The 25,807-nt window shown below is 46.5% G+C and overlaps 1 protein-coding gene across 3 annotated transcripts in view; it reads right to left on the minus strand.

Annotated features, from left to right (window-relative positions):
- The window catches only part of ATP1B4 (ATPase Na+/K+ transporting family member beta 4), a 46,368-nt gene extending 20,561 nt beyond the window's left edge, over positions 1 to 25,807 (minus strand). Inside the window, exons 1-2 of one of the 3 annotated variants that reach the window (XM_069102145.1) lie at positions 12,922 to 13,210; positions 5,132 to 5,294 (exon numbers count right to left, since the gene is read on the minus strand). In XM_069102145.1, the coding sequence (XP_068958246.1) occupies positions 5,132 to 5,294; positions 12,922 to 13,131 (373 nt within the window). In that variant the 5' untranslated portion in view covers positions 13,132 to 13,210. Of the gene's footprint in view, positions 1 to 5,131; positions 5,295 to 12,878; positions 13,211 to 25,582 lie in introns of those variants that run through there. The other 2 variants (XM_069102146.1, XM_069102147.1) reach the window with 2 other exon arrangements.

Below are 25,807 nucleotides of genomic sequence, written 5' to 3' on the forward strand. Positions count from 1 at the left end.
AATCCTTGAAAACCAGAGCCAAGCCTCAGTACAGGAGTAAGCTAGGGGAGGCTGGTTTTCTCTACTTCACCTTCCTGAAGGATCAGAAATGATTCTAGATCATAAGCTAGAAGGAGCTTCAGAGGCCAGCTAGGCCAACCTCTGTTTTATTTTTTTTTTCACTTTTTGCTTTTTTGGAAGGGAGAAGGCAGGGCAATTGCGGTTAAGTGACTTGCCCAAGGTCACACAGCTAGTAAGTGTTAAGTGTCTGAGGTCAGATTTGAACTCAGGTCCTCCTGACTCCAAGGCTGGTGCTCTATTCACTGCACCACCTAGCCGCCCCAATAGCTGAATTCTTTAAAGATGTTCTGGCCTGATAATATTTCCCTGGATTGGTAAAAATGCTTCTAGCCTGAGAGTTACCCATCTGATGTCAGTCTGATCCCGGGACAGAGAGCATTGGAGAGGTAGTGGAAGCACAGCCCATGACATCTGGAGCAGGGCAGTAGGAAGGATGAGGTGGTGGAGGACCAGTCTGAGGGGCCGGGGAGAGGGGAGCTGAGATGTTGTCCCTTCCCAACACTGGCCCAGCCTCCCTCTCCCTATCTGCAACTCTTCTGGGAAAGACTTGAAAGGCTGGGCTCTTAGAGATGAAGCGCAGCAGGGTGAGTCACTGTTTAGATCATTCCTCTGGGTCAGCCTCCTTCTCTCCTGGGGTGAGGGGAGGCCTCAGCTCAGCTCAGCTAATCTTCCCAGAAGACAGTGGCTCAGGACAAATCAATCTCGCAGGGACAGAATGTTGTGGTGCCCCCTCTGTCCTACCCACTGTCCATATCCTGGCAAAGACATCTGCGTTTCCATGCTGCACTGTGCCCCCATTATACCCACTGCCCATCTCCTGGCAGAGGATCTGCATGACCAGGCAGGCCCAGGGTGAGAAGGGGACGTCTTCTTGTTCAATTATGGGCTTGCACTGTTCTCTGACTCAGGCCACAGTGTGAGCATCCCTTCAACTTCAAAGATTTCTTATGTGCCTACTGTATGTCACATGGGAGTAGAGAGAGTTCCACCCCTGCACTCCCCCATCCAGCAAGGTGCCAAATCTGGTCACTTCTTCCTTCCATCTCTCCACGCTGTCTCTGTCTGGGCACTTACACAGCCACCATGCTAACTCAGGCTCTCCTCCCCCTCTCACCCAGACGATCACAGCAGCCTCCTAAGGGATTTCCCCGGCTTGTCTCTCCCCACTCATACATAGCCATCAAATTGTAGTCTGACCATGTCACTCCCCTTCCCAAGAAGCATTTGGGGCTCCCTATGGCCTCTAGAATCAACTACAAACTCCTCTGTAATTTATTTGGCTTTAACCCTTCACAATCCCCCCACAGTCTACTTTCTCAGGCTTACTGCACATCACTCCCTTTCATGGACTCCGTGGTCCAGCCAAATTGGTCTTGTCATTATTCTTGGCATGGGATACTCCGTCATCCACCTCTATGCATTTGCACAGGCTATCTCCTATGCCTAGAATGCCCTCCCACCTCCACCTTTATCTCTGAGGCTCAGCTTCAATGCTCCTTCCTACAACAGAATGTAAACTCCTTGAGCAACAAATGTCTTGCTTTTGTCTTCCTATCTGCTGTGCCTAGCATACACTAAGTCCTTAATAAATGCTCATTAAATAAATAAAATTTGAATGATTCGAACACAGATATTATCCATTGTTATAGAGTAAAGCATAAGAATGATGCAAAGGGCTATGTAAGGTCCTGGGGAAAGGGGAATGTCATTACTGGAGAGATGTAGAGTAGGGGGATAAGGGAGGCAGCTGGCTTGGACTTTAAAGAGTAGGAATTTAAATGGGTAGGAATTCAAGGGGGGTAAAGGGGACAGGAGGGTGAGGTGTCCACAGGGAACCTTGAGGAGCTCAGTTTGGCTGTAAGTTGGAGAAGTTGGCTGGAGTCAGCCCAGAAAGCCCAATAAAGGAGTTGGGAAGCATAGAGGCAAGGGAGAGTCACTGCAGGGTTGAACAGGGATAGGGGCAATTAGATTTAAGCTGAGAAGGTTAATTTGGAAGGAGAGGGAGTGGAGGCAGAAGGATGTCCCAGGTGGGTGGGCAAGAGGTTCTGAACTAGGGACGGGGCTAGGACAGGCAAGAAGAGGGAACAGATTCGAGAGATTGATAGGTAGAATCCACCAGCTTTGGTAACTGTTTGGCCATGAGGAGTGAGCCTTGTCTGCCTTAACTAATCCACTGCTTAGTGGATTAGAGCAGCATACAGACACTGGAGCCTGTGACATCTGCCCTGTTCTCCTCTCCTCGTGGAACCTGTGGCAGAGTCCACACTGGCCACACCTTCTTTGGGGCCCTGATCAACACTAGCCACTCACCTCCTGGCCTTTCCTTCTTAGGAGGGTGACTTCTCCTCTGACATACAAAGTGAAGTTACCAGCAAACTGAAGGCTCTGGGTCTGGGGGAACTGGGTTCAGATCCTGCCTCACCTCCAGAGTGCCTACTCTTTTCCCTTGTCACTAGCCTCTGCTTCACCCATACCTAGGAGGTTCAAGACTAGCTCCTCTGGGAGTTGGGATGGAGTGATGCCTCTCTTGGCCTGCCTCTGCTTAGGTCCTAAAGTCACTCTCTTGGAGGTGAGTTCATCTACTAGCTACCAGAAGGCCTAGAGACAGTCTGACTCTTCTGGGGGAAGTGTTCATCAGCTGTACCCTTGGGTGTTGTGCAGAACAACAAAACAAAGCACAGGCTGCTGGACACTTTTCTACAGACAGGTGAAGGAGAGAAAGGGTGACCTTTTGGTGAACCATTGTTCACACCTCTTCATCACAAAGCTTTGGAGGTGGAATTAGCCCAGAGTGGAATTAGAAGGTAGAAGCTGTCCACCAAAGCCACCAGGATCAACCTAACCTCTTTGGCTAATACCGCCCTTCCCTCTCCCACCCAAATCTTAACAGTAAGGTGTCTGCATTAAGAATAAAAGGATGGGGCTCAATTTTGGTTAATTCATTGGTGTGACAAACTCCCAGGTGAGGAAATTCCCTTCACTAACACAGGTCAGCACCCCTGTTCAACTAGTTTTAGAGAATTGCCAATGGGGGTGGGGCAGGGAGGTGTACTCAGAGGCTAACTGACTTGCCCATGGCTGTACAGCCAGTATTGGGTCAGAGACAGGACTGGAGCCCAGACCTTCTTCCCCCAGAGGTCAGCTTTCTGGCCATTACTCACATTTGCCAAAACTGTCTTCCAGTTTTGATAAACATACAATATTTGCTAACCAGTCACCAGTATGAATGAGCAACCTTGCCCATATGGAGCCCATGGGCTCTGGCCTTCTTGGTTAGCTCCTACAGAAAAGAGATAACTAGCCACAAAATACAATTCTGTCTCCTGCAGTTTGATTGAAAGTTGGGTCATATTTTGCACAAATGTATGGAAATCAGGTTTTTGTAAACTTCCATCCTATCTTGCCATTGTCTCAGAAGCGGTTGTTTTCCCCCAGGATGCTTAATTTATCTTCCTCTTCTGAGGGCTCTTCAGCTATCAGGGCCTTCTTTGCCCTACTAACTGGCATTTTCCTCACTTTATTCCCCCAGCCTGATTGTCAGAAAGTCAATCATCTGTAAACAAACACTTTGCTGCCCCAGGAGGGGCTGGTGCTTTAAAGGAACCCAGTGGGGAATCCTTTTCTGAAGTGAAGCCTCCTGTCTGAGTCTCCTTTCTAGGGCAGCCCTCATGCAGCTACCAGAACCTTCCCTCGGGCTCCTTTGTTCCCTATAGGATAAAATAGGAACTCGGTGTGATCTGTGAGGCCCTCCCCAATCTGGCTGCCAGCCTCCCATTTCCAGCCTTGTTACATATATCCTTCCCCTTCTCACACTCTACCTTCTGGCCAATTGGCCCAGGTGTTCCCTGAACTCAGTTATGCACATCCCCCCAACCTAGAACTTAGTCCCTGCTGAACTCCACTGGTCTAGAACTTGACCTTTGTTTAAGATTCAGCCCTGGTGCTACCTCCTACCGAAAGGCTTACCTGTTAATTCCCCCTCCCCCCTCCCAGCCCTCCTTGTATGACCTTGCCTGTCCCTTACAGGTAGTGAACATTTTGCTTTTGGTCTCTGCCTCTCCAGTGGCCTAACACAATGCCTTTTGCATAGCAGGGGCTTGAACTGGATCTAATTCAATTGAAAAGTGAAGAATCTGCTTTGAATCTCTTCCAGGAATTCAGATTTTCTTCAAGAAAGAAGCCCAGGTGTACCATGGGGTTAATGTATATTAGAGAATATGGTAGAACAAAAGAATTTGGAGCTAGAAGACCCACCATCTCTGCCATTTACCCTCTATGTGACCTTAGGCAAATTACTTTTTAGTCACATTTTTCTCCCCCGTAAAATGAGACGGTTGCACTCAATGACCTTGAAAGTTCCTTCAAGTTCTTCATACATGATCCTATGGCCTGAGTTTGGATTCAGGTTCTGTTACGGACTAGCTGTGTGACCAGTGTGGTACAATGGAAAGAGTGCTGAATTTGGAGTCAAATATTCAAATCCTGACTCAGCCACTTACCACTTCTGGCAAGTCCCTTCCCCTTCTGGGGCCTCAGTTTCCTCTTCTGTAAATGAGAAGATTGAGCTAGTTGACTTCTGAGGGCCCTCCAGCTCTAGACCTAGGATCCTATGTGTGACCTTGGACAAGTCACTTCCTCTCCCTGGGCCACAGTTTCCTCCTAGGGTTGGCCTAAATAGCCTCAGAAGCCCCTTCCATGCTCCAGAGCTAAGATGCTATCAACTCTCTTCTTCTTTCTGGGCCTGTTTCCTCCTCTCTTAAATGGAGTGATGGAACTAAACAACCTCGCAGGTCCCCTCCAACTTTAGCTGCCAAGACTCTGACTATACTACCTGGTCATTGCAAATTTCTTCAAGACCAAAAGCTTTCCTGGCCCCTGGTGACAGACTGACAGCCCCGTCATTTGCACCACTATTTCCTTGGAGGAACTCCAGTGGGGTGGCGTTGGCCCCAAGGCCCTTTCCAGGGGGCTCCCAAGTCCTGCTGTGAGAGGCATTCAAGTCATCCATCCCGGGGTCACTAATCGGCAGGGGGTGTAAAGACACAAAGCAAAGCAGAGAATTCCCACTTACTCCAGCTCTGGCCTGACCGGCCTAAAAACTCCCTCTTCTCAGGGTCCCACACGTAATTTTTCACTTGCTGCATTCTGGCTGCCAGACTCCGTTCCTCAGTGGCCTGGGCCTCGTCCTCGTCCCCGTCCTCTGAGTGAAGCTGGTTCCCTTCATTCTCATTCTCCTGGAACCAAGACAAAACACAAGCCCCTTTTTTGGAAAAAGAAAAAAAAATCTTTCCAATGGTCCATCCCACTGGCCAAAAATAAATGGAAAACCACTCAAGAGTTGGCTGCATTTCAAGGTTCCATTTTCCCATAATCCAACCCTTTGTTACCAGAGGCAGGATTTCTCTCTTTCTGAGTTTTGTGTTTTATTTTTTTTGGAGGAGGGGGGTCAGATACTACCCCTTCTGAGTTAAATTCAGGAATCTTTTCATTGAGGGACCAGCTCTGTTCTCAATCTCATCGATTTCTACCCTACTCCCATTCCTGCTTACTTCAACATTCATTCCTGCCATCCTTGGTTCTACTTAACTGAGTGCTCTGGTCTCAAGCATTAGACTAGAGAATTTGTCAGCCCCAGGCAGGCCTTGAAAGGGGAAGACTTTCAAGGTAGGATGTGATTCTGTCAGATGAAGAACTGAGAACCACACAGTCTTATATATTGATGAAGTATACCCATCACTCTTCAACTTCCCTCATTTTTAGTTGTACTTGAAATACATTTTTTAATTAAATTTTTAATTAAAATGTCTTCAGTGACCAAAAATCTATTTTCTTTCCCTCCAACTTACCCTACCCCCCACTAGAAAAAGAAAAGAAAAGCAAAAGTTCTATTATAAATATGTATAATCAAGCAAGACAAATTGCCACAATGGTCATTCTGCACCCTGTGTCCATCACTGCACTCTCAGGAAATGGGTAACATGTTTGATCCTGGACTTTCTGGGATTGTGGCTGGTCATTGTGATGATCAGTGTTCTGAAGTCTTTCAAAGTTGATTGTCTTTCCAATATTGTTATTGTAGAAATTGTTCTCGTTGTTCTGTTTATTTCACTCTGCATCAGTTCATTCAAGGCTTCCTGGGATTCTCTGAAACAATTACTTTTCTAATTTGTAACAGCACAATAGTTTTCCATTACATTCACATACCATGATTTGTTCAGTCATTCCACAAACTGGGCACCCCCTTAGTTTCCAGTTTTGCCACAAAAAAAGAACTGCTACAAATATTTTTGTACATATGGGTCCTTTTCTTCTTTCTTAGATCTCTTTGGGATATATGCCTAATAGTGCTATCACTGGGGCAAGTTTCATTGGGCCACATTTTTGCTGCCTGAAGTTTCATTGTTAGAGGTTCATTCCTTTGGGAATGAAGAAGTGTCTGTAATTTTTCACTTGCTGCATTCTGGCTGCCAGACTGAATGTCTGAAAGTGTCTGACACTTCTCTAAGGAAGCCTTTGTTGTTCAGTGCTTTTTCAGCTGTGTCTGACTTTTGGTGACCCCATTTGGGATTTTCTTGGCAGAGACACTGAAGTATTTTGCCATTTCCTTCTCCGGTTCATTTTACAGATGAGGAAACTGAGGCAAACAGGATGAAGTAACTTGCCCAGGGTCACACAGCCAGTAAGTGTATGAGGCCAGAACTAAAGTCAGTAAGATGTGGCACAGTGGATAGAATACTGGGCCTGCAGTCAGGAAGACCTGACTTCAAATCTGTCTTCAGACACTTACTGGCTGTGTGGCCCTGGGCAAGTCACTTCATCTTGTTTGCCTCAGTTTCTTCATCTATAAAATGATCCAGAGAAGGGAATGGCAAACCACTCCAGTACCTTTGCTAAGAAAACCCCAAAAGGATCACAAAGTCAGACATGGCCAAACAACAACAATAAACCAGTCACTATTGGAAGGATGACAAAGACAGTAAGCTTTCCTTAGGCTTTTCAATCAGCTCCTAAGAGATAATGCCTACCACAAGAGACAATATGGCCTGGTGCACTAACTGGGAGGTGGGAAGACTGAGTTTGAATCTCAATTCTGCCTCTAACCTGCTGCACAGCATTTGGTAAATCCCTTTATCTTCACTGGCTTCAGCTACCTACCTCCTCAGGGGAGAATTTGTCTCTGGAATTCATTCTTTCTGCCTCTAGAATTCTATGATCCCTGTTCTCCCTTGTCTGAAAATGGTCATGAAATAATTAGGATCCCAGATCTAGAGCTTAAAAAGGGCCTCACAGGCCACTTAGTCTCCCTCATTTTACAAAGGGGGAAACTGAGGTTCAGGGAGGGGAAGAGACTTGTCTACAGTCACACAGTTACATAAAATCATTGATACAGATAGAAGTGGAAGGGACCTAAGGAATCATGTAGTCTAACCCATTTATTTTATAGCTTAGGAAACTGAGTCCCAAAGAGGTAAAGGGATCTGCTCAGAGACATTCTCAGTTTTGGTTTACTGATTTTTGCAAGATTTCAGAGAAAGATTGGAACAGTCAATATAGACTTTGTGGAGGGGAAGAGGTGGGGGAAGGGGTCTTGAGCCAGGCCTGGAAAGATGAGTAGACTCTGTATAGGTTTCCCAAAGCCAAGCTGAAATGGTTTTTTGGATAATCCACTATTTGGAGTTATCCAGACCACTGTTCTGGATTCCTACCAGGGCAGTTAAGCAAGAGCTGACCCTGCTGACTAAAGCAATAAAGGAAAACCCAGCCTGGTTCCTTGGCCTACCTAAAGAGGTCAGAGTCAGATGACTAGGATGGTCTCCAACTCAGTATGTTTACAGCAAACTCTTCTTCATTGCCCCTAAAATGGCTCTCCTTCCTCTTTCTGATTAGCTCCTGTCCCCACTAGCTTCCCAGGCCACCCAGGCTCCATCTCAGACTTCAGCTTGACCCTTCTCACTACCAAGGCCTTTTCAATGGAGCATTTAATGAAAACTCACCCCCACATCCAACAGTTGCCAAGTCCTGTACATTCCATGTTATTTCCTGTATCTGTCCCCTTGTCTCCACTAACAATGCCACCTTGGTCCTGGCCTATACTGCCTCTTGCCTAGAGTATTGTAGTAAATGCCTAAGTGGCCTCCCTGCCTCTGTCTCTCCTCTCCAGTCCTTCCCACACCAAGCTGCCAAATGAATCTTCCAAAGATACAGGTTTGATCACATCCTCTCCACTCAGAAAACCTTGCCTGTGTGACCCAGGACCTACCTCTTCCACTAAGCCTTCTAGCTGCCCTGGCCTCCCACAGAACTTCCTTATAATCTTGATCTCCTCTGCCCCATCTCCCTGCACCATGGGATGGGCACATGTACCATTCATAACATCCTCAATGTAATGTGTGTGTGTGTGTGTGTGCGCGCGCCAGCGATTGGCTTATCTCCCCTGCTAGACTGCAAGCAAAGAGAGAGCAGAGCTTGGCTGAGATGGTGTCTGTCTGCAGCTCTGTCTCTCCCACAGGTCTGGTGCATAGAAGAGCTCAATTATTCTCCTTGATTGAAGGAATATAGTTCTCCTACTCACAGAGACACCAGCAGTGATGATAGTCATGAAAATGATAATAACCCAGCCACCAGGCCCAGTAGCACTGGGTCCCTCCTCAGGCCCATATGGCCCCCTGGGGGGCTCCCTTCTCCCTCCTGCTAGCTGGGTCTCAAAAGCAACTGCATTGCTGCCCTGGTCAGCCACTGGCCCTGCCATAGTACCTGGAGGAACAGAGGAATCCTGAGCCAGCAGCAGGGCCTCTCAGGTCAAGAGAACCCTCTGGCCAGGAAGTGGGGGGGGAGTGTAAGGAGGGCATGGCTGGGGAGGGGAGCTCAGCTCTAAAATCTGACTCTGAGGAGCTGGGGGGGGGGCCATCGGGGATCCATGGCTCCAATGACCAAAAAGTAGAGTCAGGGAGGCCTCAGAGGGGCCACTGTAGTGATGGAACCCCTACCGCCCTTGAGATGCTAGACTGGCTTAGTCCGTCCTCTTACAGGTTTACATGGATCCATTTTCCTCCTTCCCACCCTTTCCCTCCTTTCTTCTCTTATAGCTTCTTCCCTCTCTCCTTCACTCTTTTCCTCCTTCTCTTCTTTCCTCACTTCTTCCCTCCCTCTCTTCCTTTCTCCCTCCCTTCTTCTCTTCCTCCATATCTCCCTTCCCTCCTTTCTTCTTTTCCTTCCCTTCCTCTCCTTCCTTCCCTCCATTCTTTCCTTCCTCCCTTCTTTCTTTCTCCTTCCCTCCCTCGCTTACTTCTTTCCTTCCTTCCTTCAGAAACGTTTACTCAGCACCTCCTGTGTCCAAGGACAGCTGCTGTGATGACAGGAGCGCCCACACTGATGAATTTAGGATTCTTTTGGATTATTGGAAAGTATACAAGGCCTGGTCTTGGAACCTCCCCACCCCTAATCCTCACATAGACTGGGACTTTCATGGGCCCCTTTACTTGCCGTTCAGCTTCTTTTTCTCTGGTCCTTTCCCACTCCAGCTACCTCCATTCTCCCCTACTTTTTCCTTGGTTATCCCCTTACCCCACACCCATCTTCTCTTCAGATTGGGAGCTGGGTGTGTGTGTCGGGGGGGGGGGGAGAGCAATCCAATTCCCAATGGTGAGCAGCCCGGTGACTCTCAGAGCTGGTTTCATTGGAGGTCACATGTATTAGCCTGTTCCCACTGAATACAGATTCCAGTGGATGCAATTCTGTCAGGAGGGTACTGGGTAGATTTAAGGGTCAGGTGCACTCAAGGCTAGATTCTGCTACTTGTCAGCCATATGACCTTAGACAAATCCCTTTTTGGGGCCTCAGTTTCCTCATCTGCCAAATAGCTCTATGATACCTACACTGCCCACCTCAGGAGACTAGAAGAATGAATGGAAAGCATGACCCAAATGTTAGTTGGGTAGCAATCCCATTGGGCTTTCTTTAGCTTGCAGGTAAAGGGGAACCTCACCCAAAAGGTCAGACTGTTTCATATTTATTAGAGGAGCTGCTTGAAAACTCAGAAATCTCTGGGTAAGTAACTAAGTAGTTGCTGAAAATGGAGTGAACTGTGTTCCACGTGGCTATGGGACTGGAATGGGAGGTGTCCTTGATTCCTTGGGACATGAAGGGGCCCCTGGGTTCTTGCAGGCTCTGTTAGCCCCATCAGTGGGGACTTCTGCCAAACTTGAAGGGAACCTGCTAAGGAATTGTGGGATTGTTGTGAATGGATTAATAAATGAAAAAGCCTTTGTTAAACACTTATTATGTGTCATACATTATGCTAAGCACTGTAGTTAGAAGTACAAATAAATAAGGCAGTTCTAACCCTGAAAAAGTTTACTAGGAGAAAACAACATATATGAGAGTGATAGCTAGTTCGAGAGAACTGATTGGAGTCATAAGGCAAATGATCCTATTCAAAGATCTTCAAGTAGCACAGGGCCTGGAACATAGTAGGTGCTTAATAAATGGTTGTTGATTGACTGATTGATAGAATTGCTTACTTGAGAAGAGTTGGAAACTTCCTTCTGCTTTCCTACAAAACTGTCTAGAAAGGCCTGATGAAGAAGAGGTGACCTTCTGTGCTCCTGGAGGGAGTCTTCACGCTAATGGACTTGTGAGTCTTTGGATGAATTGAAGTGAATGTCATGGGACTAGTCTTACCTACTACCCTTGCCTGTGGTGTCTGGAAGATAGAGTCCACTTCACGTCTAGAAGGGCCCATGCTTAAGCAAACCCAGCCTACAAAAATACTGATTTCCCCACGTGCTAGGTTAGTCCTGGGCATTGAGAAGGCCCAGAAATACTTGTCAATGGGCTGCTAAAGATGAACTAGAAACATTTACATACTTTATAGAAGAATATTTTGTTTAATAGAACCATTTTCCACAGGGTTCCTTTAAAGAGCAAATTCCCCAGTGCCTGTGAAAGAGTATTCAGTTCTTAGCATGACTTTTCTGAACATGCTGGATGTATAAACTGAGGCACATGTTCATGTTTTGCATAGTAATGTGCTCTAGAATTTGTGAGCATGAGGTGGGAGGGGGTTGGGTGGGAAGAATGAATTCCTTGGATGGGAAACCTTTCACAGATTATACATGGAGATTAAGGAATTGGGGTCTCTTTTCACTGTTCCAGGGATTGCCCTGCTTAAGATGTTGGTGCTAAATTTCTCTTTAATCCCCAGGCCAGAGCAGATTGAAAAAGCCACTCTACCTCCTGACTCCAGGCATTTTCATTGCCTGTCTTCCTTGCCTGGAACATTCTTCTACCTCATCTCCTGGCTCTCATAACTTTTTTCAAGTCCGAGCTAAAATCCCACCTTCTGTAGGAAGTCTTTCCCATCTCCTCTTAATTCCACTGCCTTCTCTCTGTCAATTATCTTCTATTTATCCTGTATATATGTTGGCACATAATTATTTCCATCCTATTGAATGGTGAATTTCTTGAGAGCAGGAACTGGACTGTCTTTTGCCTCTTTTTGTGTCTTGAATGCTTAGCACAGTGCCTGGCAGAAAGTAGGCACTTAAATATTTATTGACTGACTTATCAAAGAAAAATGTCCTTCTTAAACATCAATGCCCAGAGCTAAATACAACTCTTCAGATGGTATCTGACCAGGCAAAGTGCAAAAGTGCAAAAGCACACCTCCTCTGTACCCAATACAATACCTCTTTAGTAACCTAATTAGTAACCTAAGATTACATTAGTTTTCCTGACTGTCACATCATACTTTTGTCTCACATGGAGTTTGCAGTCCACTAAGATCCTCCAGATTGTTTTCAGATGAACAACTTTTCAGCCATACCACCCCCATCTTGTACTTGGGAAGTTGTTGTTTTTTTTAACCCAAATTTAAAACTTTACATTTATCTCCAGTGTATTTCATATTACTAGACTGGTCCCAACATTCCAGCCAGTCAAGATTTTGGTGAATACTGACACTGTCATCCAGAATAGGAATTACCTCTCCTAATTTTTCATCATTTGAAAATGTGATTGATTAAAAAAATATTCAACAGCCCAGGATCTGTATTATCTAACCATTCCTAGGCCAATTGACTCATGGGCTCATAGAATGTCAAAGCTGACCCAGGAGGCCACTTTGTTTCCTTCTCTTCTTCCTCTCCCCCCAAATCTTTTACAATATGAATGGAGAGCCCACCCTCAGCTGTAGGAACATCCATTTTGGTTCCAGAACCTCAAGCAAAAACATCAGAAGTGCCATTTGAACCTCTCCAGACCTACAGAGAACTATGCAGAATTGGGAATGTGGACAAATGTGTCCAGCATACTCCAGTTTGATTTTCTGGGATAGCAAGTATTTTAATTGGGGGGAGAGTATAGTAGGGATATTAAGGGATTCTCTGATCGATTGAGTCTCTCCAATCCATTTGATGACATTACAGAGTGTGGACCTTTGTCATGAGGGAGCATTTCCTATGGAGCTGAACATACACATTGACCCCCTCTCTCACTTTTTTCATTGTTAGTTTTGAAATAAGGAGAGCAGCAGGTGGGAAAGGGAGGTCCCTCCTTGGGTAGGCCCCAGGCAATTGCAGAGTTTGCTCACTCATTTCTTCCTGTAGCCTGTAATTCAGGTGATCTGACTATCCTTCAGTTTAGCTTCTCCGAAGCCCAGGAAAGAACTAAGCCCTACCCCCACCCAACCTCAAGATTAGGGGCAAGGCCCCTGGGCAATAATTTTTAGACTGGTGAGAGGGCCAAAGGCCCTAGCTTGGTCACTATTGATCATGAAATCAGATCCCAGCCACCCTAGCCCTAAAGATCCCACTTCCTACCAGTTTGACCATGACATCGATCCCACCTCTCCCTGGGACTCACTGGCTTGCTGGACAGATTCAGGGAAAAGTCCTCAGCCCCTGCAGATTTGGAATTCCTTTCCATGGCTTGGTGGGGGAAAGTGGGAATGGCCTGGAGGGTAAGCCGTCGGAAGGCGAGGTGGTGACTGGCAGCACTGGCTGCTGCAGACACTGGGCACCCCATGGCACTGAGCCCTCTTGGCAAGAGTCCTCCCCAGAAATAAGCTGACATTTCCCTTGCTACCTGACTGATTGGCCCCCCTCTCTGCTCGAGGGAAAGCCCTTAGGAGAAAAGCAAGCTCATCACTTGTAAAGAGGCAGGGAAATCCAGGCTGCGAGAATGAGAGGAGCCCCCCCTCCCCCCAATTCCTGCCTCCTGGAATACAGTGGATCCAATGGGAATCTTTAGATTTTGCATATCTTGAGAAAGAATTGGATATTAATAGAGGGAGGGTTAAGAGCTGGGGTAGATGTTGGGGGTGGGGTGGGGATGGGGTGGGGGAATGGCCAGGAATAAATTGCTTTGCTCATAAGACTGATATCATCTATCAGGATAGCTTATCTTTGGCCCTCAAGCAAGTGCTGTGCTCAGCTCTAATGTCCCATCTCTGTGACAACCACGGCCCCCTTCTAATGGGGATTTGAGGCTCCCTCCCCATGTAGCCCACCAGAAGGCATTTGAATATGTATTTGTTGAATGAATGAATGGCTGCAGAAGAATATTTGTAGGATAAATAAGAAGGAGCCCGGGGGCTGCATGTTAGCCTGTCCCCATCAGTCACCCCCTCCTCCTCTTCCCCCCACCCCTGGAATCCTGGCCAAATCTCCAGAGCGGCTGTAGTCTATATTTATCGCCTTAGCAAGCTGGGACTTCAGTATCACTTTCCCAGACATATATATCTCCCCAAGCCTGTGTGGGATCCAGCAAGAGAAAAATCGGGAGAAAGGGCCAAGAACATGAGACAGTGCTGCTGGCCCGCAGGGGACTCATTTACCCAGAGGTCTGTGGTGAGCACAGCACGTGACCCTGTTGCCAGGTGGCTGCAAATGCCTTGCAAACTCGGATTCCAGTCACGTTAGGGCCGAAGAGGAACAGTCTAGCTGCTTAGCTTGATTTGTCTGCTGTGAACCTGATCCAGGCTGTTCAAATTAGAACAGCCTCTATCAGAGCTCGAACGCTGGAAGGGAGCTCAGAGACCACCAAATCCAATCCCCTCATCTGACAGAGGCCTCTTAGCTTGCTCAAGGTCACACAGGGGCTCCAAAATCTAGAGATGAAGGGAGCACAGAGGCCAGCTAGTACAGCCCCTTCCTTTTACAGAGGAGGAAAACTGAGGCCCAGGGAAGGGTCTTAGCTTGCTCATGGTCACACATAGGATCATAAGCCTAGAGCTGAAAAGGAGGTCAGAGGCTCCTTCCTTTTACAGAGGAGGGAAACTGAGGCCCAGGGAGGGCAATTAATTTGCTCAAGGTCACACATAGAATCATGTCTAGAACTGAAAGGGAAATCAGAGTCCCCTTCCTTTTACAGAGGAAGGAAATTGAGGCCCAGGGAAGGGTCTTAGCTTGCTCATGGTCACACATAGAATCATAAGACTAGAGCTAAAAGGGAGGTCAGAGGCCCCTTCCTTTTAGAGGAGGGAAACTGAGGCCCAGGGACAGAAAAGGGCTTGCCCAAGATCATTCAGGTCATGTGAGAGGTAGGATTTGAATCCAGACATTCAACCCAATTGAATCCAGGTCAGATAAAATCCAGATAATCTCAGCCCTCAATTAACTAAAATTCTCCTAGGTTTCAATGAATTTGAATCCTGAGAAATTGAAGTAAATCCCATTCTTCTATTCATGTTAGTGACTGATTCCAAAAGGAAATAACCTCCAGGGCCAGCCTGGCCAAGGCTATATTTGTCTCATTTTCCAATACCTCTATCTCTATCTCCATCTCCATTTCCAGCCCCAGGCAGTGGTCGCTGAGGAAGAAAATAATAAAAGCTCTCATTTCCATATAGATTTAAAATTTACAAAGAGCTTCCCTCAAAACAAGCCAGTCAGGCAGTTAGCAATGCACATTGCTGGGGGGTATTGTTATCTCCATTTGAGAGATAAGAAAACTATTGTTCAGAGGCGGCATTGAATTACTTACAGTCACACAGTTGGAAGAGTCAGAACCAGGACTCCAATGAAGGACTTCGGACTGCCAATGCAGTGTTCTTTACTCTAGACTGGACTGCCTGTCTACATGGGATCCCCCTAAGGCCCTGCAAGACCATTAATGAGAAAAGATCCAGCTACAGTTCTGAGATGGTGTTCACTAAGGCAGAAGCCACCCTCTCTTCTCTCTGAATCTCCCATTCTGAGAAATCCATCAGTTAATCAACAAACATTTATTAAGCACCTACTATGTGCTAAGCACTGTGCTAAGAATACAAAAAGAGGCAAAGGCAATCTCTGCCCTCAAGGAGCTTACAATCTAATGGGAGAGATAATATGAAAAGAAATATATACAAAAGAAGCTCAACACAGGATAAATAGGAAATAATTAAGAGAGGGCGGGCACTAGAGTTAAGAGGGGTTGGAGAAAACTACCTTAGGTGATGGAATTTTAGTTGAGATTTAAAGGAAGCAGGATGGAGCCAAGATGGTGGAGTAAAAGCAGGGACTTGCTTGAGCTCTCTTCCAGTCACCTCCAATTTCTGTAAAAAGTGACACACACAAATTCTGGAGCTGCAGAACCCACAAAACGACAGAGTGAAACCCATCTGCAGCCCAAGAGCCAGGGAGGCTGACAGGAAGGGGCTATCTCACTGGGCTGGGAGCGGTGGGAGCAGGCCTCAGGGGACTGGATGGCAGGGCAGCAGTGCTGATTTCCAGACTTCTCGACCCACAAGTGCCAAGAACAGTGAGGAAGTTCAGTGGGGGAGCTCTGTGGGACCTGGGTGAGAGAGGAGCACATGGTCTGAGATGGCAGAGGTGGTGCAGAGAGCAGAGGCCACTGTGAAGGAGGTGGCCAAGGTAGCTTGCAGAGGTGGCCTCAAAGGCATTGGCAGTGACAACTGCTTCTGCTGCTCTGGGCCCACAGACCGTGAGGGATCCAGCAGATGATAGAAAACCCCAGAAGCCTGGTACAGTATACCCACCTCTACCCCCACTCCCACTGGAAACAGAGGCCTTGACAGGGACTTAGAAAGTCAAATATTTGGCTGGGAAGGTGAATAAATAGTGGAAAAGAGTCATACTATAGCATCTTACTTTGGTGACAAAACATACAGCCAGAAGAAGACAACAAAGACAAAGCTCCAACATCAAAAGCCTCCAAGTTTTCTTGAATGTGAATTGGTCACAGGCCATGGAAGAGCTCAAAAAGGATTTTGAGATTTAAAGTAAGTCAGGAAAGTCAGTAAACAGAGTGCAGGAGAGAGTGTTCCAGGCCTGGGGGAGAGCCAGAGAAAATGGAGATGTAGAGGTGGAGATGGAGCAGAGAGACAGAGTGTCTTGGTGATGGACTAGCCAGTAGGTCAGTGTCACTGGATGAGGAATAAGATGTAAGAATATTGGAGGGGGCGGCTAGGTGGCACAGTGAATAGAGCACTGGCCCTGGAGTCAGGAGGACCCGAGTTCAAATGCAGCCTCAGACACTTAACACAGAAACAAGCTGTGTGACCTTGGGCAAGTCACTTAACCCCAACTGCCCTCCAAAAAAGCAAAAAACAAGAATATTGGAAAGGTAGGAGGGGGCTAGGTTGAGTTATGGAGGGCTTTGAATGTCACACAGAGCATTTTGTATTTGATCCTGGAGGCAACAGGGAGCCACTGGACTTTATTGAGTAGGTGGGAGATGTGACATGGTTAAATTGGCACTTTAGGAAAATCACTTTGGTGGCTGAAAGGATGAATTGGAGTGGGGGTGGGTAGTTTCAGCAGCCACTCAGCCTCCCACCTTCCTAATCTTTCCATGACCTTGCACTCTTCCTCTTCCCTCAATCAGTTACCAATGTGTGTCAGCTCTAACGATAAATCACAGGGCCATCGCCAGTTGCCTTGCCTTACTTCTTGTCTTGCCCCTGGCCTCCTCTGACTCTGTAGGAGAGAGTGAGGCTTGTGACTGCACAAGCCTGCCTCACTTCAATCCAATTCTCTTACAAGTCAAGACACCACCCTCCTGATGTCATCAAGTACTCCTCGAGAATGAAGGGTGAACCACAACTGTAAAGTCTCTTGTACCTGCTCCCTTCAGGATAATGATAGTAATAATTTTTATTATCATAGATAATATTTGTAAAGTTCTTAGCATAGTGTCTACATAGTAGGTGCTATATAATTATGAGGTATTATTATTACCAAGCTAAGCTAGGGAGATAAAAACAAAGACAGTCTGCTCTCAAGTAGCTGACATTCTAATGGGGAAGACAACATATGGGGGAGTGGTGGCCATGGAAGGGTATTTTGGTTTGAAAAATTACAGAGATGGTGAGAAGAGTCATGGGGGGGAGCAGATTGGAATGTTTTTCTGAGTAGCAATGGTGGTATTGAGGTAATTATAACTCTGAAGAGACAGCATTGTGGATTGGATTGAAAGTTAGCCTCAAGGTGGGAAGAAGACTCATTCTCTTGATACCTGCTGGCTGTATGACCCCAGACAAATCACTTCCCTTCTTATGGTCTAGGCCAGAGGTGTCAGAAACGCAGCTCACAGACCTGATGTGAGCCCATAACACTCTTGAGTACAGCTATACCAATGGACAATGTAATTGGGGAATATTTAACGAAATAAATAAAAATAAAATAGAACATTCGTTGTTCAGTCATTTCAGTTGTGTCCAACTGTTGTGACCCCATTTGGGTTTTCTTGGCAGAGACACTGGAGTGGTTTGCCATTTCCTTCTCCAGCTCATTTTACAGATGAGGAAATTGAGGCCAAAAAAGGTTAAGTGATCTTCCCAGGGTCACACAGCTAGTGGGTATCTGAGGTCATAGATAATGTTAATATGTGGTTTTCTAAGTCCTTATGGATTAGTGATCCTCATTTCTAGCTTGGTCTGGGCAATTTTCTAAGACTCAAAATTGTTTGAGAAGATGCTGATCTGCATTGATAAAGCATTCACTATGCTGATGAAACCAAAGGCCCAGGCCTTCCCCAGGTCCAGAACTAGAGAAAGTGTGGTGGGAGGGATTAGGGGGGAGTCAGAAAAGGGGTACCTGTTGAGAAGAGGGCTGGGTAGTTATGGTAAGCTGCTATAGTGAATGCACACACACACATACATACCTTTTCACTACCCCATGTTATAACCCACTTCTCCTTTCTGGGCCTCAGTTTCCTTCTCTGTAAAATGAAGGGGTCCTTCTGGATGAAGTGACTCTGACCCTTTGTGTCATGAACACAAGTTTCATGGACCCCTTGAAGCTGAACCATGATCTTCAGTTAAGAACCCTTATTTTCAGGCCCGACAATCCTGCCCATTATTTAAATACTCTGGTCTTTTGCAAATGTACATTTTTTAGGAAATATATTTAATCAAACTTACAAAGAAAAAAGGAAATTTAGGCTCATAACAGAATACAGTATTTATACCATATTGTTAGGCATACATAGAGATGTATTTAGGTGTAGACATGTATTATGTACATATATAATCACTCACTGATTAGGAGAGGGCCTAGCACAGGGGACCCAGGGTTGGGCCTAGACCCAAAGCAGAGCAGAAAAGACTGGCAATCTTCCTTTAATGACCCCAAGCTCCCCCGGAAATGAAAACCCATCTCTTGAATATCGGTATTCTACTGGTGTTATATGGTTATAAGAGATAGGAAGGAACAGTCTCTAAAGAATTAAAATGAGCATCACTTGGAGGGCAATGGAGAGGCCCAGGGTGCCTGTGAGCTGGCTGCAGTACATTGTACATAAGGAACTTCAAAGAAGGACTGGAGGGAAGGATGTTATCAGAGGAACGTCTGATTGAAAAAGATGGGCCGATCGTATAGAGACAGCCAGCGATGGATGGGAAGCAGAGTGTCCAGGTACTCCATTGGTATTCTGGAAATGTCAGGAGAAAGGAAGAAAGGCCTCTTATCAGCCAGGCCAGTCAGCAAGTATTTGCTAAGGCCTTGTTGTGTGCCAGACACTGTGCTAAGCCCCAGGGATAAGAAGAAAGGTGAAAACCCAGTCCCTACTCTCCAGAAGTTCATATTCTGAGGGAGACAGCTTGAAACAACCACACACTTACAAGATCCACCTGGGGTAATCTCTAAAGGAAGAGGCTGGCAGTGGACAGAACTAGGAAGGGATTTTTATGGAAGGTAGAATTTCAGCTGACATTTAGAAGAGGTCAGGGAAGGCAGGAGGTGAAAATGAAGAAGGAGGGAATTCTAGGCCTGGGAGATAGCCTGTAGAAACTCCCAGAGTTGAGAGATAGGGTGCTGTGTGTGAGGAATGGAAAAAGAAGGTGAGGTGGGTACATGGAGGGTAATAAGCAGTAAGGAGACTGGACAGATAGGAGGAAGTCAGGTTATGGAGGGCTTGTAAAACCAAACAGAGGATTTTCAGTTTGGTCCTGGAGGTAATAGGGAGCCAGCAGAGGTTATTGAGGAGGAGGATAACAGGATCAGACCTTCAATTTATGAAAAGCACCTTGGCAGCTGAGTTGAGTCTGGATTGGAGTGGGGAGTGAGGCAGGGAGAGTAACCAGAATGCTGTGGCAGTAGTCCAGGGGTGAGGTGATGAGAACCTGCACCAAGGTAGCATCTGTGTGAGTGGAAGAGAAAATCTGTGAAGTTTGGATTCGGTCAAAGGGCCACACTTGAGTACCTAGAGGGCCACATGTGGCCTCCAGGCCAAAGATTCTCCACCCCTGATCTAGTCCAAGCCCTTCCTTTCACAGAGGAGAAAACTGGGGCCCCAGGACATGAAGTAACTCAAAATAAGAGCCTAGCTTTAGAGCTGGAAGGAATACCACAGTTTTAGTTCAACCTCCTCATTACAGAAACTGAGGCCCAGGGAGGTAATTAATTGGCAGCAGGTCTCTAGAATCCAAGCTGGAACTAGAAGCCAGGTCCCCTTTCCTCAGCTCTCATGCCAAAAGAGACATGAAAGGATGCCGATTACTTGGGGCTAAGGGCATCAAGGAAGGAAGACCTCCCAGAAACAAGCAGGAGGTCCTTTACTTGGGTGGTCCTTGAGGAGAAGGGAGGCTGGGCAGCTCAGCTGTGGGAGCAGAGAGGCTGCTGCCAGTGAGGCCCCGAAGAAGGGGGCCCATCTCCCAGGATGCTGCAGGTCAAAGGAAGGAGAGCCAGGACATCTGGCCTGTTATTTGTTCTAGGCTGGTTCAGCATACTGTAGGGCCAATGTGGCATGTCTTTGAAGGAAAAGGAGAAAGAAGGCCAGGTAAGACCTCTTCCTACTAGACTTTGAGTCCCAGTGGTTGCTTCTATTTTGTCCTTTAATCCAGTCTCCAGGCTAGAGAAGGAATGATATTGGCTCTCTAGTCAGCCAGGGGGAAATGGAAGGGGTATGGAGGGACCAGCTAGCTTGAATGTCACCCTGTTAGGTTAGATGGAATTCTTTGAGACCTGCTTTTCTTTTTTTTTTTAAAGCAATTGGGGTTAAGTAACTTGCTCAAGGTTACACAGCCAGGTGTTTCTGGGTGGGTACTAAGTGTCTGAGCCCGGGATTTGATCCCCAGGTCATCCCGACACTGGGGCCGGTGCTCTTACTTGCTGAGCCACCTGGCCGCCCCCACTTTTCTTTTCTTGCAGCTTGATGATTCTTGATGTTTCTGTGACTACTCTTTTTCCTTTGGGTAAACTCTAGAAAACCTACTCTTGGGAGTTAGATTCAGAGAAGAGACAAGAGAGAAGGATGGAGAGAAGGAAAGAAGAGAGGAGAGGAGAGGGGAGGGGAGGAGAAGGGAAGGAGATGGAGAAAAGGGGGAGGGGTTCCCTGAGCCTCTTTGTAAAATGAGGGGGTTGGATTAGATGGCCTCTGAAGCCCCTTCCAGTTCAAGATCTAGGATCCTATGTGTGACTTTGGACAAGTCACTGAACTTCCCTGGGCCTCAGTTTCCTCTTCTGTAAAATATGAGGGTTGGATTTGATGGCCTCTGATATCTCTTCCAGCCTCTAGACCTATAGTCCCCCAAATCCAGGGCCCATAGCAGACAATGAATGCTAATTTATTGCTTTCAGCAGCCTTAGGCACCCCCTCCACTGACAGAGAGAGCAGCCCCTCTGCACTTTAACAACCTATGGCCCACCTTCTGGCAGTGACCGTTAGGCACTTCAGCCAGGCTGAGCCCCAGACGATAGCGGGTCACTGAGTCCATCTGAAGCCTTTCCAACTTGGCCCAAGCAGGCAGGGCTTTTACTCCAAGGGCATCAGAGGAGGTCTGCAGCAGAGGACCTCATTCTACCTCTACCCAGCAACTGTGGCAGCTAGATTCTCACCAGTGGGCTGGCATCCAGACTGCTGTATCCTTGCAGTGGGAAGCCCTTCATGAGATTACTGTATGATCCCCAGCCTACCCAGGGAAGACCCTTGCTCCTTCAGGGTTCCATAAGGAGAAGAGGCCACACAGGCTGACCATGGCCTTCCCCCTGTCCTCTAGGGGCCTGGCATCAGTGCCTTTGGTCAGGTAGCCAGTGAGTCCCAAATTCTCTAGGGTCACTTTAGCCAGTGCAGTGGCTTGAATACTGGGCTTGAGTACTGAAGTAACCTCAGTTCAGATGCCACTTATGACATTTTCCATATATGTGGCTTTGTTTCATCAAACCTCAGTTTCCTCATCTATAAATTCAGGGGATTAGACTCAATGACCTCTGAGGCCCCTTCCAGCTTTGACTCTATGATCCTTTTAAAAAATTTTCTGTTCAATGCTCATAATTCCTCCTGGGCTGTTTTCCTTCCTCATTGATCCCTACCCCCACCCCCATTTCCCACCTACAGCCCCAAACCTTGCAACCTTTAAAAATTTTTTTTCTATCTGCCTTCTCTGATCTTGTCCAAAACAACATAGCCTAGGAGTAGTTCTGTGTTCACCCTGAAGAAATTTAGATAATTCTCTTTCTGTTTAGGGCACAGAGGCAAGAGGGCTAGGGGAAAAATAAGGTGAGGGGATCTCTAGGTTGAGGTCATCATAAACTGGGTAAAGAGATTCTTTGATACCTTTGCTAGAGGGGAATAAGAGAAGTAAGGCTCACTTGGCTCCCTTCTCCAATTTCTTTCCACTTTGCTTTTCAGTCAAGTCTGATTTTTATGACCCCATTTGGGGTTTTCTTGACAAAGATACTGGCTTGGCTTGCCATTTCCTTTTGCAGTTAATTTAACAGATGAGGAAACTGAGGCAACCACGGTGAAGTGACTTGCCCAGGGTCACACAGCTAGTGTCTGAGGCCAGATTTGAACTCAGTAAGATGAGTCTTCTTTTCTCCAGGCCCAGTGCTCTATCCACTGCAGTGCTACCTAGCTGCCCATGGTCATATAGTGGACAATAATGTCTACTAGGTCATTATTATTTGATGCTTTATTAGCCCAGTCTTCCCAGGAGGTGCTATAGTATAGAAAGGGGATTCAGCTCTGCCTCTGACTGCTCCCCCAATTTTCTCCTAAAATCTATGCCCCTCATTTCTTAGAAAGGTGAGGGACTATGGTTGTGGAATACACCATTCATAATCAGATAGGGTTATTATAAGGGGCGGCCAGGTGGCTCAGCGAGTAAGAGCACCGGCTCCAGTGTTGGGATGACCTGGCAATCGAATCCCGGGCTCAGACACTCAGCACCACACCCAGAAATAACTGGCCGTGTAACCTTGAGCAAGTTACTTAACCCCGATTGCTTAAAAAAAAGAAGATGGGGTTATTATGTAGACTGGTTTTGCTTAACTATGTGGGGTTATTATGTAGACTGGTTTTGCTTAACTATGTGTTGTTACAAGGGAAGGCTCTTTGGGGGAAGAATATATCCAGAAATGACTGTGATAAAAAATGAAAGATATAAGTAAAATTGTATTTAAAAAAAAATTAAAGCATTTTCCCCTGGAACCCAGGGGCAGTCACAGCCAAGAAGCTGGCTCATTCTTGGGCTAACTGGGTCTGGCCAGCCCCCAGGAGGAGAGCATTGGAGACTAAACGAAAGAGCTAGAGATTTGAGGTCAGAAGACCTAGGTCTCAATCTGTGCTAGGCCATCAATTAAAGCATGGCTGAACAAATGATGGTTTGTGAATATAATAGAACATAATAGTAATGATAGTTAGAGATTATGATAACTATGATATGGTATGATAACCCAAAGAGAGTCCAGGCCGCCCAAATTGGGGAAGATCCCCTGCTCTAGGCCTGGTACATTCAATAAACCCTAGAGTGAGGGGTTAGAGTTACAGACTAGCTGTCTCTGAGTTGCAGGTTAGATGGACTGGCTCTAGAAGGACTGATCATGCATTATAGGTAGATCTGCAATGGAAACCTAACCCCATCAGATGCTAAGTACAGCCATGGTCCCCAGACAAGTGAGGGAGGGGAAATAGAAATACATAGGGGCCTCATGGACCCCAGCTTTCTAGGGCTTAGCATCTTGGGGGGCATTCTAGCATTTAACCCCGGGAGATTAATTTCTATCAAAGTAGCTCCCTGTGTATACAATTGAATCTGCCCCAAGGTTACCCAATACCTACCAGCCTAGCAAACCAACAGTTTCTCCTGTTCCTCTTCATTAATCCCTCCCCCTTTTTCCCTCCCCCTACAACACACTGCCCTGGTATGCGTACAGTGGCAGTCCATGCCATCTCCTAGCTCTTAGCACAGTGTCTGGCACATAGCAGGCATTTAATAAATCCTTTTTCTTTTGCTTTATGGAGGGGGGAAGGCAGGACAATTGTGGTTAAGTGACTTGCCCAAGGTCACATGGCTAGTAAGTGTCTGAGGCTGGATTTGAACTTAGGTCCTCCTGACTCCAGAGCTGGTGCTCTATTCACTGTGACACCTAGCCACCCCCATTTAATAAATTCTTATCAATTGATTGGTTGATATTGACTCTGTATTCTCCCTTGCCATAGTACTGAGTGCACCATTCCCACCTTTAATATTTCTCCTGACAGTTGTTCTAACAACTGTATTGGGAACCAGGGGACCAGGGTTCAACTCCCAGCTCTAGTATTTAACAGCTGTGTGATGTTGACTAAGTCATTTCTGTCTCTAGGCCTCAGTTTCCTCATCTGTAAAATGAGGGGAGGTTGGACTCAATGTCCTTTTAGGTCTCTTTTAGCTTTAGAGCTAGGATCAAAGGATCCTCTGTTCTATGAGCAAGTTGATTGGCTTCTCTGAGCCTCAGTTTCCTTACATGTAAAATGGGGGTCTGTATTGAGAGAGGGAGCACCCACACTGATTAAATTGAAACCTTCCAGTATACCCCTATTAAGTCAATGCACCTTCAACCTCCACCCCCTTTGCCAAGCCTTGATCGAAGAGCCCAAATGACAAACTAAATGTCAAATTCTCCTTCAGAGCCCAGGGAGAAAAATTCTTCTATCTACTGGGCTTCACCTCCATCTTTGCAATGTGTTTCCTGGGGTCTGGGAAAGAGTTAGAATGAATGTACGAAATGTACTGTAGCATCCCCAATGGCCCAGTACATCTTTCCAATTAAGTGGTAGTCTACTATACACAGCATTCTCAATTGCATTAGGCTCTAAGGATAGGGCATCATCTTACATTATTTATGGTGCTACAGTGTGCTGGTGTAATCCTGGGTAAAGCCTGGGACTCTGTGTCTCAGAGCAGAAGAGGCCAGCCAGGGGGCCACAGACCACAAGAACACAATCTGTATGCTTCTCTCTTCTAGCCAGGGTTGGAGCCATCCATCTCCACACTAACTCTGGGGGACAGGAAGGGACAGCCAGAGAGAAAACAATTACCGGACCTTGTCGAGCTACTTCTCTAAGACTCCATTTTCTCATCTGTAAAATGAAGGTCAGGTGCCCTGTCCTGCCTACTACCTCCCAGGGCTGTTGGGAGGATCAAATTAGATGATGGATGGGAAGAGCTATGTAAATATGAATTATTATTGTTGTCTAGTTGTTTCAGTCATGTCTGACTCTTCATGACCCCATTTGGGGTTTTCTTGGCAAAGATATTGGAGTGGTTTGCCATTTCCTTCTCCAGCTCATTTTACAGATGAGGAAACTGAGGCAAGTGACTTTCCCAAGGTCACACAGCTAGGAAATATCTGACGTCAGATTTGAACTTAGGAAGATGAGCATTCCTGACTTCAGGCCCAGAACTCAATCCACTGTAGCACCACCTAGCTGCCCCTGAATTATTATTGCTTTTGTTACTCTTGTTTCAACTGGACCTTCCTGGGGATAATGGCTTAACCCAAAGGAGCATTTCTTTTCTTTTTTTTTTTAAGCAATTGGGGTTAAGTAACTTGCTCAAGGTTACACGGCCAGTTATTTCTGGGTGTGGTGCTGGGTGTCTGAGCCCTGGATTCGATCCCAGGTCATCCTGACACTGGAGCCGGTGCTCTTACTCGCTGAGCCACCTGGCCCCCCCTCCAAAGGAGCATTTCTAATTGTGAATTTAAACTCCTTGAGGGCAGAGACTGTCTCTTATTTTTTTTTTGCACATTGTGTTTGGCAAATAGGTACTTAATAAATGGATACTGACTGACTGATTGAGGGAAGCAAAGTTTGTCTTTACCTTTGACAAGCTCACCACCTTCATTCCGGCCTTTGATTGCCCAAATTTTCCACCTGGGCCTTCGCTTGCTCTCAGCAGGACTCCTTGCTCTGAATTTCTCCCATTCTCTTCCATCACGACTTGCTTGTCCCAGCAAGTCTCATTATCTTAGATTCAGATCTCTGTTGATAAAAATACATACACTTGGGTAATTGGGGGGATCAGGGGAACCCTTTGCTCTGCTGT

Source organism: Petaurus breviceps, unplaced genomic scaffold, assembly GCF_028583685.1.
Source record: "Petaurus breviceps papuanus isolate PSGF00001 unplaced genomic scaffold, PetGlider_PUasm1.0 532, whole genome shotgun sequence".
In the NCBI taxonomy this organism is placed as follows: Eukaryota; Metazoa; Chordata; class Mammalia; order Diprotodontia; family Petauridae; genus Petaurus; species Petaurus breviceps.